Here is a 20801-nt window from a genome sequence, read left to right on the forward strand (position 1 = left end):
ATCTACTTCAGTAGATGAATAGTGCTGATAATGCTCCAGTAAAGTAGCAGAAGGAGTTTGGGTTTGACGTACAGGTTGCAACCTTTCGGTTACTAGTCCAACACTCTAACCAATAGGCTACCCTGCCCCCCCAACTGGAGCTATTCTATTGAATGAAATACCATTTATTTTGTGTTACATTAACTGATGGAAGGAGGTTTTCACTCAAAATCTCACGATACATGGCCCCATTCATTATTTCCTTTACACGGATCAGTCATCCTGGTACCTTTGCAGAAAAACAGCCCCAAAGCATGATGTTTCCACCCCCATGCTTCACAGTAGGTATGGTGTTCTTTGGATAAAACTCAACATTCTTTGTCCTCCAAACACGACGAGTTCAGTTTTTACCAAAAAGTTATATTTTGGTTTCATCTGACCACATGACATTCTCCCAATCTTCTTCTGGATCATCCAAATGCTCTCTAGCAAACTTCAGACGGACCTGGACATGTACTGGCTTAAGCAGGGGGACACGTCTGGCACTGCAGGATTTGAGTCCCTGGCGGCGTAGTGTGTTACTGATGGTAGGCTTTGTTACTTTGGTCCCAGCTCTCTGCAGGTCATTCACTAGGTCCCCCCGTGTGGTTCTGGGATTTTTGCTCACCGTTCTTGTGATCATGTCTCCCTCCACGTGGCATCTCCAAATGACACTAATACTATAGTCCCGAATGGAAGTAATCTATCACATAGTCCAGGGATGGGAAACTGGCAGCCCCCTTTTGCAATCCCGCAGATCAAATGTGTAGAATTGCAGGAAATTAAAAAAGGTTACGTCCGGCTCTGACTTCATGTGTGGATATGGATGTGGGTAAGCCGACCCGCGAGCCTCTGCGGACCCTCACGATGTGTTTAGATTTTTCTTGACCCCCATCAAAGTTGCTTAGTCAAACAATTATCTTTTATAATTTCTTATACCTTTGTATTCCTCAGTGCAAAGATTGATATGGAGTTTTATTGCCGTAATACGGGGAATTGATACAGAACCCCGGCGGGACACGTGCAAATATCTAATTGCACCTCTAATCTAAAACCTCATTTTCATTTGAAGGTTGACCTCAATGTGCTGGGAGGGCAACAACTCATTGTGCTATTTGGAGATTAGTGGAATGGGCCAGGTCAGAGATAAAGCCTTAATAGGGAACACTCACAGGTTATGGCTGAAAACCTCCAATCACTGTGTGATTTCATTAAGGTATTGCATTAAGTGATTCGTGAGCTGAAAAAGTAAATTGTCAGCACTGGCTGGGTGTGCATGGATTGGAGGGGAGGAAACTCATTAACCAGCTCAATGGAAATTCAAATGTGTCAGAGGTAATTCAATAATTTGAATAAGATAAAGAGGGCCGCAGGCTGACAGTGTTTCATTGAGTCAAATTATTGTCTACGACATTGTCATCGCAAAAAAGTGTAGAGCAAATGTTTTGTAATCTGTTCGGTAGATGGTTCCATAGACATGAACAAGGCGAAGGATCTCTATGGCTGGTTCTATACTATGAGCATTTAAAACCACTGTTGAATTTACAATAAAAAAACAAGTGATTTTATAATGATAGCTTTTATAACGTTCAAACGTATCCTCGTCTATTAAAATAACAGATTGAGAGTTGGATCTATCAGATTTTTTTTGTCAAAATGTATTTACAGATATAGCCTTGTTCTTTCTGTTCATTGTTATTTAGCTATATAGTACTCTAAATACCCACAAGTCATGTTGTTAAGTTCAAAATAATACAAGATAAACAATTTGCTGACACTGTTCAAACCAATGAGGGTTCGGAAATGTAAAGCCAATTACCTCAGAATCGTCTTATTGCAGATATAACCTTATAATCCCAAGCTCTCGACATAACTACATTGTCCTAATTCTACATCTAATCTCTTCCCATACTCCCAAATTCAGAGTTTAATCAGTTATATAACACCTTTACGCTATCAACACTCAAATCCAGCCTATACCACTCCTGCTAAAGTAAGCCGGGTATACTGAAGATCTCAGAGATTCTGATCTCACCCACAGGGCTAAAAGACTAGGGAAGGATAATTAATGATATGCTTAGTTTACAGGGCCCAGGCTGAGCATGCTGGGCAGCTGAGAGCAGCTCGCAGGGCTTCCATTTATCACTAGTGACAGGGCCATTTATCTGTCAACCTTTTCTGGAGCTCCTGTTCCTCTTTGACATGATCCAATAAAGAGGGCAAAGGAGCAGGAGGTCATTGATGAAAACATGAGATTACCGGTAGCCTTGATACCCCCTATATGGATTTGTATGGACTGGGTCCAATCTATGTGAGCTAAGAGTATATAGCCCAGTATGGAATACAAAGGTATTACAGTACAGATATAATTTGTTCACTCTTTTGTTGGTGACAATTTTCCTACACAGCAGGAAATGTAAACTTTTTGTGTATGAGTTTTAAAAGTCTTCTAATGTTTGACCTTTGACATTTTAGACTTGATTTACCCTAAATAAAAATGTATCAACCCATACAAAAATGTTCATTAATTATAATCCACAAAATAATTTACATGTCCTGTTGCTGCAGGATTATCTTCCTACGGTAGCAAACTGGCTCAAATTAAGATCCTACATCTGTAGGCTTCAGTACAAAGATTATTTGTTTTAGAGGAAGGGCTTGGTCAGCTGTATATGCATCTCCCATCCATTATAAAGGTCAAGCCTGTAGTTACTCTATGTGCAAAAAGATGGAAAAATCCATTACCATGATGATATAAGCAATTGGCTAGAATGGTATTTTCGAAAGCTTTAATAGATCGTGGAGAAATTGACAGTAAATATGCGTTGGATGGACAATTCTTTCACCTGTAAATGAAATTCATAAATGTTGAATGCAACTCAATCTAGACTGCTAGGCTGGATAAGGCATTTCCATGGATGGCGAATCTGCATAGTGCATACATGAAAACATTAGCATATATTCCATGTTTTGCATTGTATACATTTTCCGTACACTACATGACCAAAAGTTTGTGGGCACCTGCTTGTTGAACATCTCATTGCAAAATCATGGGCATTAATATTGCTGCGGGGACTTGCTTCCATTCAACCACAAGAACATTAGTAAGGTCGAACACTGATGTTGGGCGATTAGACCTGGCTTGCAGTTGACGTTCCAATTCATCGCAAAGGTGTTCGATGGGGTAAGGTCAGGGCTCTGTGCAGACCAGTAAAGTTCTTCATCACCGATCTCGACAAACCAGTTCTGTATGGATCTCACTTTGTGCACGGGGGCATTGTCATGCTGAAACAGGAAAGGGCCTTCCCCAAACTGTTACCACAAAGTTGGAAGCACAGAATCGTCTAGAATGTCATTGTATGCTGTAGCGTTAACATTTCCCTTCACTGGAACTAAGGGACCTATCCCTAACAATGAAAAACTGCCCCTGACCATTATTTCTTCTTCACCAAACTTTACAGTTGGCACTATGCATTCGGGCAGGTTGCGTTCTCCTGGCCTCCGGCAAACCCAGATTAGTCCGTCGGACTGCCAGTTGGTAAAGCGTGATACATGCTTCAGCACTCGGCCGTCTCGTTCTGTGAGCTCGTATGGACTACCACTTTGCTGTTGAGCCGTTGTTGCTCCTAGACGATTACACTTCACAATAACAGCACTTACAGTTGACCGGGGCAGCTCTAGCAGGGCAGAAATTTGATAAACTGACTTGTTGAAAAGGTGGCATCCTGTGATGGTGCCACATTGAATGTCACTAAGCTCTTCATTCTACCTCCAATGATTGTTTATGGAAATTGCATGGCTGTGTGTTCGATTGAATTACCTGTCAGCAACAGGGGTGGCTGAAATAGCTGAATCCACTAATTTGAAGGGGTGTCCACACACTTTTGTATATATAGTGTATGTGAATAGTAAATACCTTAATGGGATGATTCTTCTCCATGTTTCATGTACTGTTCTCCACATCCTGCAAACAGAGTAAAATGATACTCATACACCATAGTTCATTTTGTGGTAAATGGTGTTTAATTTGAGGAGCCTTTTGTATGAGTGCTATTGAAATTCACTAAATCTGTAAAACTCAGTCCACAAGCAGACTTTCCTTCCTTCTCACTCTTCAAACCTAGCAAATATTGATCCAACAAATTACTTCTCAAGGTCAGCACTGGGCACAGCTGTGTTGTCAGAGATAAGACAGAAGAGCAGGCAGGCACCGGTCTCCACAGTAGCTGTCTGGGGCTGGAGTTGGGGCTGACCTGCATAGCTAGGTGCAGTCTCTGCATACAGATGTAGGAAAATAATTTGATCACCCTGATGCAGGAGAACTTCCTGTAATACATAAAATGTAAAACTTTAAGTGTATTTGAGGTTTAAAACGGCTTCTAAAGTTTGTAATTTCCGACTTGACTTTCCCTTAACAAAAATGTATCAAACCCTACAAAAATGTCCATTAATTATGATCAACATAATGCTTTTCCTGCTGTAGCAAACATCGCTCAAATTAAGATCCTACGTCTGTATCTGTGATTACTTGGATAAGTTCGTAATTTCCACACGTACAGACACATACACTACATATCGATTGGAAAAGGCATTTTACTCTTGGCATGTAGTACAACTCATGGTGTCAGGATGGCACTGCATTGTGTGGAAGGATGAGGACGGCACTACGTTGTGTGAAAGCATGAGGATGGCACTACATTGTGTGGAAGGATGAGGACGGCACTACATTGGGGTTTAACTTTAGTACCAAATAAAGCTCTATTCAAGCCGTATCGCGGAAGTCAAAAGCCCAATTGAAATGTAATGGCAATGTTCAAATCAAATCAAATCAAATTGTATTAGTCACATGCGCCGAATATCACCTTACAGTGAAATGCTTACTTATAAGCCCCTAACCAACAATGCAGTTTAAAAAAAATATAGATAAGAATAAGAAATAAGTAATTAAGTAATTAAAGAGCAGCAGTAAAATAACAATAAATCAAATCAAATCAAATCAAATCAAATGTTATTTGTCACATACACATGGTTAGCAGATGTTAATGCGAGTGTAGCGAAATGCTTGTGCTTCTAGTTCCGACAATGCAGTAATAACAAGTAATCTAACTAACAATTCCAAAACTACTGTCTTGTACACAGTGTAAGGGGATAAAGAATATGTACATAAGGATATATGAATGAGTGATGGTACAGAGCAGCATAGGCAAGATACAGTAGATGGTTTCGAGTACAGTATATACATATGAGATGAGTATGTAAACAAAGTGGCATAGTTAAAGTGGCTAGTGATACATGTATTACATAAGGATACAGTCGATGATATAGAGTACAGTATATACGTATGCATATGAGATGAATAATGTAGGGTAAGTAACATTATATAAGGTAGCATTGTTTAAAGTGGCTAGTGATATATTTACATAACGAGACTATATACAGGGGGTACCGGTACAGAGTCAATGTGCGGGGGCACCTGTTATTTGAGATAATATGTACATGTAGGTAGAGTTATTAAAGTGACTATGCATAGGTGATAACAACAGAGAGTAGCAGCGGTGTAAAAGAGGGGGGGGGGGGGGGGGGTCAATGCAAATAGTCTGGGTAGCCATTTGATTAGGTCTTCAGGAGTCCTACGGCTTAGGGGTGGAAGATGTTTAGAAGCCTCTTGGACCTAGACTTGGCGCCACCACTTGCTGTGTGGTTGCAGAGAGAACAGTCTATGACTAGGGTGGCTGGAGTCTTTGACAATTTTTAGTGCCTTTCTCTGACACCGCCTGGTATAGAGGTCCTGGATGGCAGGAAGCTTGGCCCCAGTGATGTACTAGGTCTTTCACACTACCCTCTGTAGTGCATTGCGTTCGGAGGCCTCATCACAGGCCATACCAGGCAGTGATGCAACCAGTCAGGATGCTCTCGATGGTGCAGCTGTAGAACCTTTTGAGGATCTGAGGACCCATGCCACATTTTTTCAGTCTCCTGAGGGGGAATAGGTTTTGCCATGCCCTCTTCACGACTGTCTGGTGTGTTTGGACCATGTCAGTCTGTTGGTGATGTGGACACCAAGGAACTTGTAGCTCTCAACCTGCTCAACTGCAGCCCCGTCGATGAGAATGGGGGCGTGCTCGGTCCTCTTTTTCCTGTAGTCCACAATCATCTCCTTTGTCTTGATCACATTGAGGGAGAGGTTGTTGTCCTGGCACCACACGGCCAGGTTTCTGACCTCCTCCCTGTAGGCTGTCTCGTTGTTGTCGGTGAACTTAATGATGGTGTTGGAGTCGTGCCTGGCCATGCAATCATGAGTGAACAGGGAGTACAGGAGGGGACTGAGGATCAGCGTGGCGGATGTGTTGTTACCTACCCTTACCACCTGGGGGCGGCCTGTCTGGAATTCAAGATTCAGGTGCAGAGAGAGGTGTTTAGTCCCAGGGTCGTTAGCTTATTGGTATTGGTGTTGAACGCTGAGCTGTAGTCAATGAATAGCATTCTCACATAGATGTTCCTTTTGTCTAGGTGGGAAAGGGCAGTGTGGAGTGCAATAGAGATTGCATCATCTGTGGATCTGTTGGTGCGGTATGCAAATTGGAGTGAGTCTAGGGTTTCTGGGATAATGGTGTTGATGTGAGTCATGACCAGCCTTTCAAAGCACTTCATGGCTATGGAGGTGAGTGCTAAGGTTCGGTAGTCATTTAGGTAGGTTACCTTAGTGTTCTTGGGCACAGGCACTATGGTGGTCTGCTTAAAACATGTTGGTATTACAGACTCGGACAGGCAGAAGTTGGAAATGTCAGTGAACACACTTGCCAGTTGGTCAGCGCATGCTTGCAGTACACGTCCTGGTAATCCATCTGGCCCTGAGGCTAGAATGTTGACCTGTTTAAAGGTCTTACTCACATCAGCTGCGGAGAGGGTGATCACACAGTCTTCTGAAACAGCTGGTGCTCTCGTGCATGTTTCAGTTTCATTTGGCTCAAAGCGAGCATAGAAGTAGTTTAGCTCGTCTGGTAGGCTCGTGTCACATCCGACGATCGTCAGAGCCAGTGTAGTCAATCTTAGTCCTGTATCGACACTTTGCCTATTTGATGGTTCGTCGGAGGGCATAGCGAGATTTCTCCTAGTAGTCCCCTGCTACTAGGAGCGCCGCGTCTCGGTGAGTGTTTTCTAGTTTGCTTATGGCAGAATACAGCTCATTCAATGATGTCTTAGTGCCAGCCTCTGACTGTGGTGGTATGTTAATTACGGAGGTGGTCCCTGCACAGGGACAGCTCAGCGGAAATTTCAGAGCGCTACCTATAGTACTCGAGTATAGTACTCGATAAATCTCAAACTTTCATAAAAATACACATGCAAGGTACTGAATTAAAGCTACACTCGTTGTGAATCTAGCCACCAAGTCAGATTTGTAAAATGCTTTTCGGCGAAAGCATGAGAAGCTATTATCTGATAGCATGCATCCCCCCAAAATACCAGCACGACACGTAAACAACAGATTTTGCGGTAGCCGGCGCTACCCAAAACGCAGAAATAAAATATAAAACATTCATTACCTTGGACGAGCTTCTTTGTTGGCACTCCTATATGTCCCATAAACATCACAATTGGGTCTTTTTCCCGATTAAATCCGTCATTGTATACCCAATATGTCATTTGCTGAAGGCCAGTCTGATGCTGCAAAAAGCCCATTTACAAGACGCAACGTCACTTTTTAAAATTACAAAAGTCGCCTATAAACTTTTACAAATCACTTCAAACAACTTTTCTAAACCAACTTTAGGTATTAATAAACGTTAATGATGTATCAAATTGATCACGGGGCGATCTGTATTCGATAGCAGCAAGTCTGGAAATCATCGTCCATTTTTTCAGTTTCACAACATACTGTGGTGCGCCTCAAGAAAGGAGGCGCTTATTCGTGTTGTAACCAAGGATAAATAAGTCAAATGACAGCAATGGCGACATCGTGTGGAAGCTGTAGCCGTTTACAGCGGGTCCTCATTTATTTTAGGTCGTGTTAAACAATACATTGAATGGCGGACGAATATTTTTTTTGTGTTTTTGGTAAACAGTTTTACCAGGGATTTTTACTCCTAAACACGTTCTGTTATAGCCACAGACCTGATTTAACCAGTTTTAGAGACTTCAGAGTGTTTTCTATCCACACATACTTATCATATGCATATACTATATTCCTGGCATGAGTAGCAGGACTTTGAAATGTTGCGCGATTTTTAACAAAAAGCTGCGAAAATTCGCATCATCCATAACAGGTTTTAACAGCTAGTAAAAAAACTGATGAAAACTCTCTAGGTAGATAGTGTGTTCACACGTAGGCGGAGACTGCATTCACGGTAAACACTGCATACAGTATGTCGGCTCAATCAGAAATAACTTTAAACATTTATAAATATATATATATACCCCTTTTTCTCCCCAATTGGTAGTTACAGTCTTGTCCCATCACTGCAACTCCCATATGGAGTTGTCGACGGTTAAGAGCCTCCGAAAGTCGACGGTTAAGAGCCTCCGAGAGTCGACGGTTAAGAGCCTCCGAAACTTAACCCGGCCAAGCCACACTGCTCGCTTAACCCGGAAGCAACCAGCACCAATTTGTCAGAAAGAAACACCTGGCAACCGAAGTCAGTTGGCAGTCACCCGGCCTGCCTCAAGGAGTCACTAGAGCGCAATGGGACAAGGACATCCCAGCCAGCCAAACTCTCCCCTAATTTGGGCGACGTAGGGCTAATTTTGCGCCGCCTCATGGGTCTCCTGGTCACGGCCGGCTGTGACTCAGCCCGGGATTGAACCCAGGGCTGTAGTGACACCTCAAGCACTGCGATGCTGTGCCTTAGACAGCTGCACCACCTGGGAGGCTACCTTTGCATTTCTATCGCGCAATCTGTAGCACTTCAGATATACAGATTGAATAGAGCCCTTGGACTTGCTAAGAGGTCAGAGATGCACACACTACCTAATGAATTCCTAAACCACCAGCAAAGTCGTAAAAAAATGTCATTTGAGTGACACTCCGCTGAGTCATGATGAGGCGAGATTCTACAACTCTTGATTCATGACCAGCAGCACCCCGTGTGAGCCAATGACGGCAAATTACTCTGACACGTATTTATCTAGATGCCTCATCCTGAATTAAAATTCAACTCTCTCTCTCTCTCTTTCCACTGTCAGGGGCATTACAAACACTGGGTGTTACACAGCTCACAGGAGGAAGACATCACCCCTGTATATTCCAGGAAGAGTTGCTGCTGCCTTCGCAGCAGCTAATGCGGACCCTTAATAAATGGGTCAAAGACGAGACATTTGGTGTCCTAAGGCCATTCATTTAACATAAAGAGATAAATATGTATAAATACAATATTAAATCACTCAACCCTTACCCTTCTTTTGACCCAGAAATATTTGTGTTGTAAACTATTAAATTAAGGGAGTTATTGAGCTGTAAAGTGTCAAAATGTCCTTAAGTGTAACTGTCCGGGTTAAAAATCTAATGACAAAAGTGTTTTTAAAATGTAGAAATTCATCCCCAAAATATAAATTAACACCCATGACATAATTGTGTTAGCGTTTGCAACAACATATACAATAATGGGCGACACACTGTATCTAAAAAAAAATCTAACTTGAATAACTTTTGTCCGGACTTTTGCGCTTCATCAATGTCATTCAGTATAACAAAGGTAAAAAAAACACTTCATAGCATATCACGTGATGGTAATCGTGTGACAGTGTGTGACATCACAAAGAAGACCCATTGAAGACCATCTATCAATGTAATGAGGTGAGTAAATCTCTCTGAAATATTTGATCATTTAACTTTTTCACCCTTTGATAACAAAAATGCATGTCCTTCAGTACAACACAGAAAACATAATTTTAATGTTATTATTTTATAAAAAGCTATATTAAACATGAAAAGTAAGGATAATCTTTATAGGTCAAGGTCATAACTTTATATAGGTGGCCAAGGAACTGCCTGTTAAATATGTATGAAATCCGTCCTTCAGTATCACTCTTTTGTCCTTCAGCCTCAACAAGTTTAATGTTATACCACAATGTCACCTGTTATCCTGAATGACTGTAGCTTTGTTATCCCATGTTTTCAATAGTTTACAGCATTTAATCATGCAATTCATATTTACTTGTTGTATGAATACTGAATATTATAATTTTACACTATTTTATGGCATTTTAAGGTATTTCAAGGAGCATTATCTTTATACTGTAGATGCCGTTGTCTAATAAGGAGAAGGCTGCACGGCATGGACAAAAGATTAACACAGATCCAGTTGCTAGAGAGGAAAGACTAGCCAGAAGAAAAGCAAGGTATTGTTTTCATGGTTTCATGCTACTGTCAGCAACAGAATAGGATATAATAGGATATAAAGCTGGGTGGATAACACTTAAAATTAAGTTGCACTATTATACTGTACTTAATGTTTTATTGCACCGCAGTTAAGGTATAACTGATGGATTATATTAGTTAATTTAATATTACACACACACACACAATTATGGATTAAAAATGGATTATGAATTATATTAGTTAATAGCTGCTTCACATTTGGGGCACTTAATGAAAAATCGAGACTGTACAAGTTTGAATTGTAGTAGTTTGATGGGCATTTTATGTAGCTATTTTGTGTAGGTATCTTGAAATTGCATTTGTGTACCTGGATGGAATAGAAATTTACCAGTTACAGTGTAACAATGCATAATTACAACATTAACTATCATGTATTAATTGTGTAAAAATGCAACTTAATGCAAACTTAAGTGTTGCCACAGGCTCAAATTAAAGTGATTATTATTAACATTAGCAATGAAATAGTAACAAAACATGTTTGAGTGAGAAAGGGAGGGGGAGTTGATTTAACTTATAAACTTGAAGTGTTATCAATGTATAGCCTACAATTGATATACTACTAATAACATTTAATGGATGCAAATCCTATTCTGCGCCAGTGTCATAACTATTACATTTTAGATTTTTAGCTATCAGGGAAGAAAGAAGGATGTCAAACCTGATCATCCACCGATCCATACAATGACACACTTTCTAGTGTGGAAGCAAAATCGTTCAGCTAGCCTGCACATTTTAATCATCTTATCCTGTTTTTGTACAGTTTTATAACTTAAAAAATAGCTAAAAGAAAAATACTATTGCTGCTACTAGTAATATTTCATAGGATCATTATTGTTATTGCTGAAGGAATCACATTTAATCAATATGTGTGGGCTGTAGTGATATTGGTCATCCAGGGTAAGAAAATATTTTCATACAGTATAACATCAGTATTTTATATTAAATTACAATACATTTGTTTTGTTAACTCAGAGAGAAAAAAACACATCTCAAAGGATGAATGATGAAGTGAACATCAAATATGTTGTATTCAAAATAAAATAATGACATTTTTTCTGGGTAGTTATTTTTCAGCCAGCCTAAGCATGGATATATAACTTTGTGATTATGAAAAATGGGCATAAATATATATATTTAAAAAAACACTAATACTGAATGACATTTTACCCGGCTACATTCATATGAATCACAATAAAAATGAATTATTGGCTTTATTCTTGAATATAACTAATATAAGGGCAAAGGTGACAGTCCAAAAAAGCATTTTAAGGAATTGTAATTGCGGTTTTATTTTTTTGCTACTTTGGATCCTTATACATCTTTGAACCAAATACAAATCCAAATTCAGTGGGGGAAATAACATGGTGGTAGTGAAGCATTGTAGGTAATTATCTTGTCCCTTCCACAACTTGAATGAGTTCAATAAAAGCCCAAAAGGTATAATTACAAGGGGTAACACTTTATTTTAAAGGTATGTCATTTACAAACAGTATACTCACCATTTATTAATCATTACTCCCACATTTGTAAATGTTAGTAAGCTAGTTCTTCACACATGTATATATCTCAAATCAAATCAAAGTTATTTGTCAAGTGTGCCGAATACAACAGGTGTAGAGTAGACCTTATGGTGAAATGCTTACTTACAGGCTCCAACCAATAGTGCAAAAAAGGTATTAGGTGAACAACAGGTGAGTAAAGAAATAAAAACAACAGTAGAAAGACAGCGAGGCTATATACAGTAGCGAGGCTATATACAGTAGCGAGGCTATATACAGTAGCGAGGCTACATACATACATTGGTTAGTCAGGCTGATTTTGGTAGTATGTACATGTAGATATGGTTAAAGTGACTATGCATATATGATGAACAGAGAGTAGCAGTAGTGTAAAGAGGGGGTGGTGGGTGGCGGGTGGTTGGGACACGATGCAGATAGCCCGGTTAGCCAATAGGTTGGTCGGGCCAATTGAGGTAGTATGTACATATGCACACGAATGTAGAGTTAAAGTGACTATGCATATATGATAAACAGAGAGTAGCAGCAGCGTAAAAGAGGGGTTGGGACACACACAATGCAAATAGCCCGGGTAGCCAATAGTCCGGGTAGCCATTTGATTACCTGTTCAGGAGTCTTATGAGAAGCGTTTTTGTCCTAGACTTGGCACTCCGGTACCACTTGCCATGCGGTAGTAGAGAGAACAGTCTATGACTGGGGTGGCTGGGGTCTTTGACAATTTTTAGGGCCTACCTCTGACATCGCCTGGTGTAGAGGTCCTGGATGGCAGGCAGCTTATGCCTTATAAATGGTTTATTACAGACCCCTTAAAATAAAGTGTTACTTTATAATCCTATTTGCCCCATGTCATACTAGTCATTAAAATCGGTCAAATGTTTAACTGAACAGAAAGGCATTGTAACCATAATATTAACTATGAAGAGAAGGAAACAGTATGAAAGAATGGAAGTGAATATAATGGCGGTTGTGAATTGGGACCTGAAACACTGTTATTTTAGAGGTCGTAGGTGGTGCTGTGAGCCGAGGTGCTGTGAGCTGTAGTCATAATGAAAGAACTGTCTATCCAGTGGTGAAGCTCCCCCCCACTCTGCCTCTGCTTGCTACTAATGGACAGAGGAGAAGACTGATTAGTCACTGAAAGCCCATCAGGCACAGCGTGTGGCCATTAAACACATGGTGACTCCACTGACTGGAACAAATATCAAAGGCTTTTGGCGAGTCCAAATGTGAGGAGCTTAGAGAACAGGAATAACATACATTACATCCTGTGGACTCCCCTCTGTTGATTTTCACTCTCATGCTGTATGACTAAGTGTTATACTATGTGTGATTAACAACTCTTTTGGTTGGCTTAAAATACAGCTATTGTAGTGGGCACAAAGTTAATCAATCTTAATCACATTCATTTGTCTTTCTCCATCATCCTCCCATGGCAGCTGACACGGCATCTTCCTACTCTTATAGTAGGAGACCATCAGGCTGCCAGACCTTGGTGAACAAATATCCGTTTGTCACACAAATGATTATTTGTTCTGCAGCGTTTCAGTAAACCCAGGTGCAAAATTCACCTGCGGAAGGGGATTTGAAATTCCAGAAAATTGCCAAGCAGTTTCTCTCTCTGATTGTACTCCAACGGTGCACATCTGTGCCTTGGCGTTATGAATAGATGGCTGAGTGCTGAGGAGGCAGGGTGTTCATCAGTCTGCGACACTCTTAGAAAAAAAGGTTCTTCAGCTGTCCTCATAGAATAACCCTTTTTATTTCCAGGTACAACCCTTTTGGGAAAGGGTTCTTCATGGAACCCAAAATGGTTCTACCTGGAACCGAAATAGTTCTACCTGGAACCGGAAAGGGTTCTTCAAATGGTTATCCTATTGGGATTAGCCAAAAAAGCATTTTATGTTCTAGATAGCACCTGTTTTTCTAAGAATGTAGGGAGAAGGGGCGAGGTTTAGTCAGGTTGCAGGAGCCGCAGGAAGAGAAACCCTTCCTCAGAAGCCTCCCAGTTGGGTGACTGCCAGTCTGCCTCCAACTAATCGCAGAGGGGGCACTCCAATTTAAAACCGTCCATATGATGTGTGTGAAGCCGGGTTTGTGAGGCAGCAATATTTTCTGTGTGTTTTTGGTCACTCCAGCAGCCCTGCTGTGGAGACAGTGGACTGTGACTCAAATTGCTGGTCTGTCTGGCTGACTGACTGACTCAGGGGATTCTTTTGTTTAAACTTAGTGAAAGGAGGAGGGTGTGGATGTGCTGCTGCTACTTGCGCTTTCTTCATCTCCTCCTCCCCTCTCCTGTCCTCTTCTCCTCCCGGCGCCAAGCCCCTGTGTCAGGCTGTGCTGTGCTTCTATCTTCAGACTCACACTAACCACTGCTTTCAGATCAGACAGAACAGCCCAGCCTCTGTCCTCTGTCCTTACCAGCCTCTATAGTACAGGGGAAGGAGTTTGGCTACAAAAAATAACCCTGCATTCATTGTTTTATGAAGATGACAAGATGTGATAGTAAATATAGGGATCTAAAAGAATACATAGTGTTGAGACTGAAGATAATACAGTCTTGCAAGAAATATCACATTTTGGTTGTCAACTATTCCTGCCAAAGTCAAGTTAGAGCTCTATTCAGTCTGTACCACTAAATCGTTTTAAGGTTATTTCCTATTGGGCCAACATATGCAGCTTTTACCGTGAACGTCGTCTCCACTAACGCGGGAACATTGCCTTTAAATTTCAATCACTGTATCGCTGAATTTCCGCACCCACTAATATCCCTTCTCCAGGTGGGTGTCAAATCTCATGTCTCCCCCAGTCAGCTGTCATGTAATGACCCATAACACTTCCTCACAACTCTGCTAGGGAGAGATGAATTTACATTTGTATTTTATTTTTTACGAGGTACATCGTCTACAATAAACTCTGAGCCAGAGGCTGCAGGTGAATCTGTCAAATACCACTACTAATGTGTCCAAATGTGAAGATGTTTAATGTTAACAAGCACTAAATCCATATGTACACTGTAGCTTAGAACACTGATATTACATATACTTTGGTCAAGTATTGCCCAACGGTTTAGGGCTGTACACCCATTTCCCAAAGAACAGATGAATACAACCCTCAGTGTTTTGAATTATGAAAGTCAGGGTCGACAACCTTTAAATACTGAATAACGAAGAACCTGGTGCCACAATCAGAGTGACTTATATATTTATGGAGAGGTCTCCCTTGTAAAAAAGGTCTTCCAACCTCAACGGGACTTCATAGATAAATACATGTTAAATAAAACTCCCATTCTCACCCACTATTACTAAGGTTGTGACACCGCTGTCAGCCATGCCCTCATTTACAGATAGCTGTGACCCCTGCGAAATCAGCCTCTGAAAAGGCAGTCGATTTTTTCAGAGCATGTTCACCTGTGAAGGTAAGAACATGGACATGACGCAAATCTAAATTGTTAGACATTTCTTGAGGGAAATCTACTAAACAGGTAGTGATAAAATGTGATGTGTTGTTTTCTTTTTTTCCTTTCCTGATGTTTATTTGGAGAGGTCTGAGCTACCAGTCGGGGAGATGTTAAATGGGTGAGATTAAACACAGAGGACGGCTGGCATCCTGCACCTCCTGCTTAAATCGGCCCTAATTGACAGAGCAGGAAATTGGAGATGGAGAGGGGGAGAGAGGGGGAGAGAGGGGGAGAGAGGGAGATATGTATATACACTGTGTACAAAACATTAAGAACATCTGTTCTTTCCATGACATAGATTTACCAGGTGAATCCAGGTGAAAGCTATGATCCCTTATTGATGTCACTTGTTAAATCCACTTCAATCAGTGTAGATGAAGGGGAGGAGACAGGTTAAAGAAGGATTTTTAAGCCTTGAGAAAATTGAGACATGGATTGTGTATGTGTGCCATTCAGGGTGAATGGGCAAGACAAAATATGTAAGTGCCTTTAAACGAGGTATGGTAGTAGGTGTCAGGCGCACTGATTTGATTGTGTCAAGAACTGCAAGAACTGTTTTTCCATGCTCCACAGTTTCCCGTGTGTATCAAGAATGGTCCCCAACCCAAAGGACATCCAACCAACTTGAATCAACTGTGGGAAGAATTGGAGTCAACATGGACCAGCATCCCTGTGGAATGCTTTCAACACCTTGTAGAGTCCATGCCCTGATGAATTGAGGCTGTTATGAGGGCAGAAGTGGGGGCAGGTCAATATTAAGAAGGTGTTTCTAATGTTTTGTACACTCAGAGTATACAGGATGTATTCCAACATTGGTACTTGGGTCGTGTCAGCGGATGGCAGGCTTGGCCATGTGATTAAACACCTTCCTCACACCTGCTGAAAGGGGTAGGTACCAATAATGTGTATACCTACAGAAAGAGAACCACGGTACACAATGCAATCTAAAATGAATTATCGATTGGGTAAGGAGGTGGGTGAAATGTCCTCTATTGTGACCATTTGATAATAGAATAAGCTAATGGCTGAGCTTATAGAAAGCATTTAAGAGAAGGAAGCACAGTATCTTCTCTCACACTATTTATAATTAGGAAGACTCTATACAGTGCCTTATTCCAGTATTGTACACGATACATTGAAAATGTAAGGACATGTCATCTCGCAAGCCTACAGTACACACACTGCATGCCAACGTCGACCTCCCCAGATCTTATGACATCACTGCGTTTTATCTCTGGAACAATCCGATGTCACTGGGGTGGCATCTATTAATAACATGCAGCCTGTTGAGATGTACAGGTTTAAGTAAAGGCCCTGTGGTGGTGAAGAGATACTGTACTTGTCGGTTGGACAATTCTCAGCTATCTGCTGGAGCACCACCTCAAAGGGATGATTTTTTAAGTTGTATCGTACTGAGAGCATTATGTCAAGCAAATCAAGCAAGGCAGATGGGACTTCTATGGTATCGGTTGTTAGCACTGGAAATGGTTTGCAAAAGATCCAACTGAAGTGCTAATGTTTTCAAAATGTTTAAAAATAAATGAATATAGGAACAGTTTCTATAACAAATGTATAGTATCGTGTGTGCTATCTATCGTCACATGCCCTATGACTCGAAGAAACAAACATATGTAAACCAAATTTCTTTATTAAAGATTAAGAAACTCCAAGCAGCATATTCATAAATTAAATGAGTCTCCGTTGATGTACTGTTACAGACTGGATGATATGATAGCTTTTTTTTTAAAATATTTTTTTCTTGAATCTTGTGGCGTGGGCATTGATACAGTAACGGGGGTACACAAGTAAGGCAGTGAAACACTCTCAATCCTTACAGTAGTGTGGAACTTCCCTTTCACCACTATTAGCGGATCATTGGCACAGGTTGTATGCAGAACACAGTGTAAAATGAGATCACTTTGGTTCACATTAGTATCTACTTGTACAACATATACAGGCTTACAACCTCTCCAATTTTGTTTGAAAACCAAGAGCGGGAACACGGGTGACGCAAAACACTTTTGCGGGATGATATTTCGGTTTATTCTCATGACATCACTTCTTTCTCGTTCTTTGCTTTCCTTCAATGGCTCTGAGGGGTGATTTGTCACATTTTCCAAGAGGTGAGGACAAACCTTTTTATTGGTATGTGTATAGATCAGCTATCAGTATTCCTGGTACACAATGTGTTGTGCATATGAACAGTAACCACTGACATTCACTATCTCACTTCCTGGCAATGGGTTCTTCAGTATGATAGGCTAAAGGACGTAAACAGAAAATATACTGCAGGACATAATTGCATTTTAATTGCACTTACGAAAGTCTTGGTAAAGTTTCGCAGTTCATCCTTAGTTGGAAATGTAATATGAACTGCTGCCCTGCAAAGTGCACAGGTTAATCGATGGGAAAATTCTGTTAATTTTATGAACAGAGTTCCATCAGTATTTAGACAGTAGGATATGTCACCTGTACTGCTATTACACTGTAATAGTTTAGAATGTTTATATCACTCCTTTATCTTCCATCTACCTTGGTGATAATTACTCCATTACAAATTATAAACATGAGACATTACAATAGTATATATCTACTTTTCTCCATCTGCAGTTGAAATGACTTAACTACTCTGAAAGGAGACAAACTGTATACAACTTTTCAACAATAAATCCTTCAGTAAAAAATGAACACAGATTTTTCGAATGAGCTTTTTTTGTTGTTAAAAATAACATTTTTCTGTTTTAAAAATCCCTCCCACACAACTAAGGAAACATATGGTATACATCGTCAGGGACATGATTCAGTCAAGACATTTCCTTTGAACATTCTCCTAACGTAAGCCTAACTCTAAGGTCTGGCCTTAGCAATGTGAGACGTTTGACTGATGTTACGCTGTACACGGCACCCTTAGTACCAGCTTTGTTTGGTGTTGGGAGCTGACTGACACTAAATCTCCCTATGTCTTTGACAACGTAGGGCTGAAATTGAGCTCTATGAAATACCTTCCATTTCAAAAATATGTAGAACTCATAAGAGACAATTACTTCAGTTTCAGTCTTTATCAATGATTCTCTAAGACTTTAAAGTAGGAAAACAAAAACACCTTGAAAAATGTATATGCCTTACAAACAAAATGAATCCCTCTGTTGGGAATATTCTCCTCTGATACTGCTCTATAGATATGGTTGTTGTTACAGTGGTACATAACAGTTGGTGTTCTACATTTTGTCTCTATGGTGCATGGCCATCTAAGAATGAACTGTGAAGAGACATCTTTTATTTCGGCACTTAGAAAACAATCACAATGAATTTGCGTCATTATTCATATAGAACAAAATTTACAAAGCCATTCAAACAGTCGTTTTTTTTAATATCATTTTTTTTATCTTGTTTTTTTTATTTGTAACTCAACTTCAAAAATTGAGAATATTCAAAATACACTTTTACTTCACTTCGTTCTCTCAGTATTTACAAATATATACAAGTAAAACTTTCTGTTCTTTCGACGACGTTGGTTGTTCAACAGGTAATAAAAATCTCTTATTTTTCTCGTTTGTAGACTTTCATATTTTTTTTCTTCATATATTTTTCAACAATCCCCCCAGAATATCAGGTGAGGGGAAGGACATGTGACATTGAGATGGCACCATTAGATGGATGTACTGTGGGTGGACTCAATGGCTTCTGGGATGGGTCCTCCGGGAACTCCCTGATATGACATTGGCATGGGCGTCTTGGCGGGACTCTGTCGGAACAGCCCCCCGTTGGGAGCTCTGTGTTTGCACTGAATGGAGGGGATGGTGGAGCTGCTGAGGGGGTGGTGGGGGAGGGTGCTGCCAGGGCCCTGAGCTAGTGTCCGACCCAGGCCCCCCCCATGACCCTCCCCTGGGAGATAAGCGCTCACAGACAGGCCCGTGCCCGGGTAGTCCCGCACAGACTCCAGCTGCTGGCTGGGCTGCATGCTGCCGATGTCCAGCGCAGAGATCTCGATAGACGGGCCGGGGATCTGCTTGTGCGCCCTGTCCTCGTCCATAAGATTGTTCATACGCTGATGCACCTGTTCCAGATTCACCTCCTTGTCCTAGAGTGTGAGAGAGAGAGACAGGGAGGGAGAGACACAGAGGCTGAGATGGGCTGTTCCACAGGCTTTTCACCAGCTCCAAACATTTACTTCCACTCTCCCTTCCTTAGTTTTTTTGAGGTGGTTTGTTTCCCAAGCCTCTTTGATTGTTTCACTCAACATGCTTGTCGGGTAATGTTCGTTGTAAGTGCCCAATTGGAATTGAGGTGACTCAATTACAGTTGTATAGAATGTGCACCTTGAAATCAAACTTGGCCAGTGGACATAGACAGTTTGATGTTTAGTAAGGGGTGTCAAATCTTTGACAGACAACACCAATACTGGAGCCAAACCATATCCTGACCTCTACTGACTTTTCTAGGTTGCCATGCAACCTTAGGCTTCTGTGAACCCACTCAAGCATTTGTGGACAGGAAAAGTAACCTAAGGATATGAGGCATTTCTGAGGCTACGGTAAGTGCAATGTAACATATTACATGCCACATGAAGACGGTTATAAAGGAACAACGCATTGCTGATGCTACAGGAAATATAGTACAATGTCAAGTTGAAGTATTATATTCAGTGCCTTATTGTGATGGTCATACATGTACAACTAATTTCTGACGCTACAGTATTTTGTTGCAAATTGAGGTAATATATTGGTGTCCCATTAAGATGCCCAAACATGTATACATGGGCTTCTACAGTGTTATTTAAAAAAATAAGTATATATCATTTGCTGACAAAATATGTTACATCGGCACATCTAGATAGAGGACAAGAAGCTTTATGGTAGCAGGAATCACTAGTCAATCAGGAGAAGAATCCTTGCACTTGGTGGCTACATTAGGCTACTTTGTCGGCAGGTGCAGCTTGGCTCCAGTAGTGGTCTGACAAGACGATTATATTAGTTAAATTACTGAATATGAAGACAACATCCACGTTGATCCCTATGTGCAGCACATATACAACACAATACATTGCAGAGGTTAAGCTTCTACATATGGAGGACAAGCGCAACCAATGAAAATAATACATGTTTTTGGAATGATGACATACATAATCAGAAATGTGAATCTACGATGATGGGTGATGACTTGTTATTCTATGCTCATCTACCACATGATCTACACATGAAAAAATATTTGATCATATTGCACACTGGGAAATGAAGAAGTCCTATATTTCAATCATCTTTATGTGATATTGGAGATTAGGAACAAGCCTACATGCAATTTTGGAGACTAACCTAATGCACTGGAAATACTGTGCAATTATAATGGATGTTGTTTGGCAACATAGATGCAGAAATATTTTTTTTTTTAAATTACTCCTCTCATACTGCCAGACTGTATGTGTTGGAGTTGAATA

The 20801-nt window shown here is 40.7% G+C and overlaps 1 protein-coding gene across 2 annotated transcripts in view; it reads right to left on the reverse strand.

Annotated features, from left to right (window-relative positions):
• Window positions 1-16997: 16997 nt before the first annotated feature.
• Window positions 16998-20801, reverse strand: part of grid1b (glutamate receptor, ionotropic, delta 1b) — a 390652-nt gene continuing 386848 nt past the window's right edge. For both annotated transcript variants that reach the window (XM_036946260.1, XM_036946259.1), the window contains one exon: window positions 16998-19448. In XM_036946260.1, the coding sequence (XP_036802155.1) occupies window positions 19017-19448 (432 nt within the window). In that variant the 3' untranslated portion in view covers window positions 16998-19016. The remainder of the gene's footprint in view (window positions 19449-20801) is intronic.

Source organism: Oncorhynchus mykiss, chromosome 16 (assembly GCF_013265735.2).
Source record: "Oncorhynchus mykiss isolate Arlee chromosome 16, USDA_OmykA_1.1, whole genome shotgun sequence".
In the NCBI taxonomy this organism is placed as follows: Eukaryota; Metazoa; Chordata; class Actinopteri; order Salmoniformes; family Salmonidae; genus Oncorhynchus; species Oncorhynchus mykiss.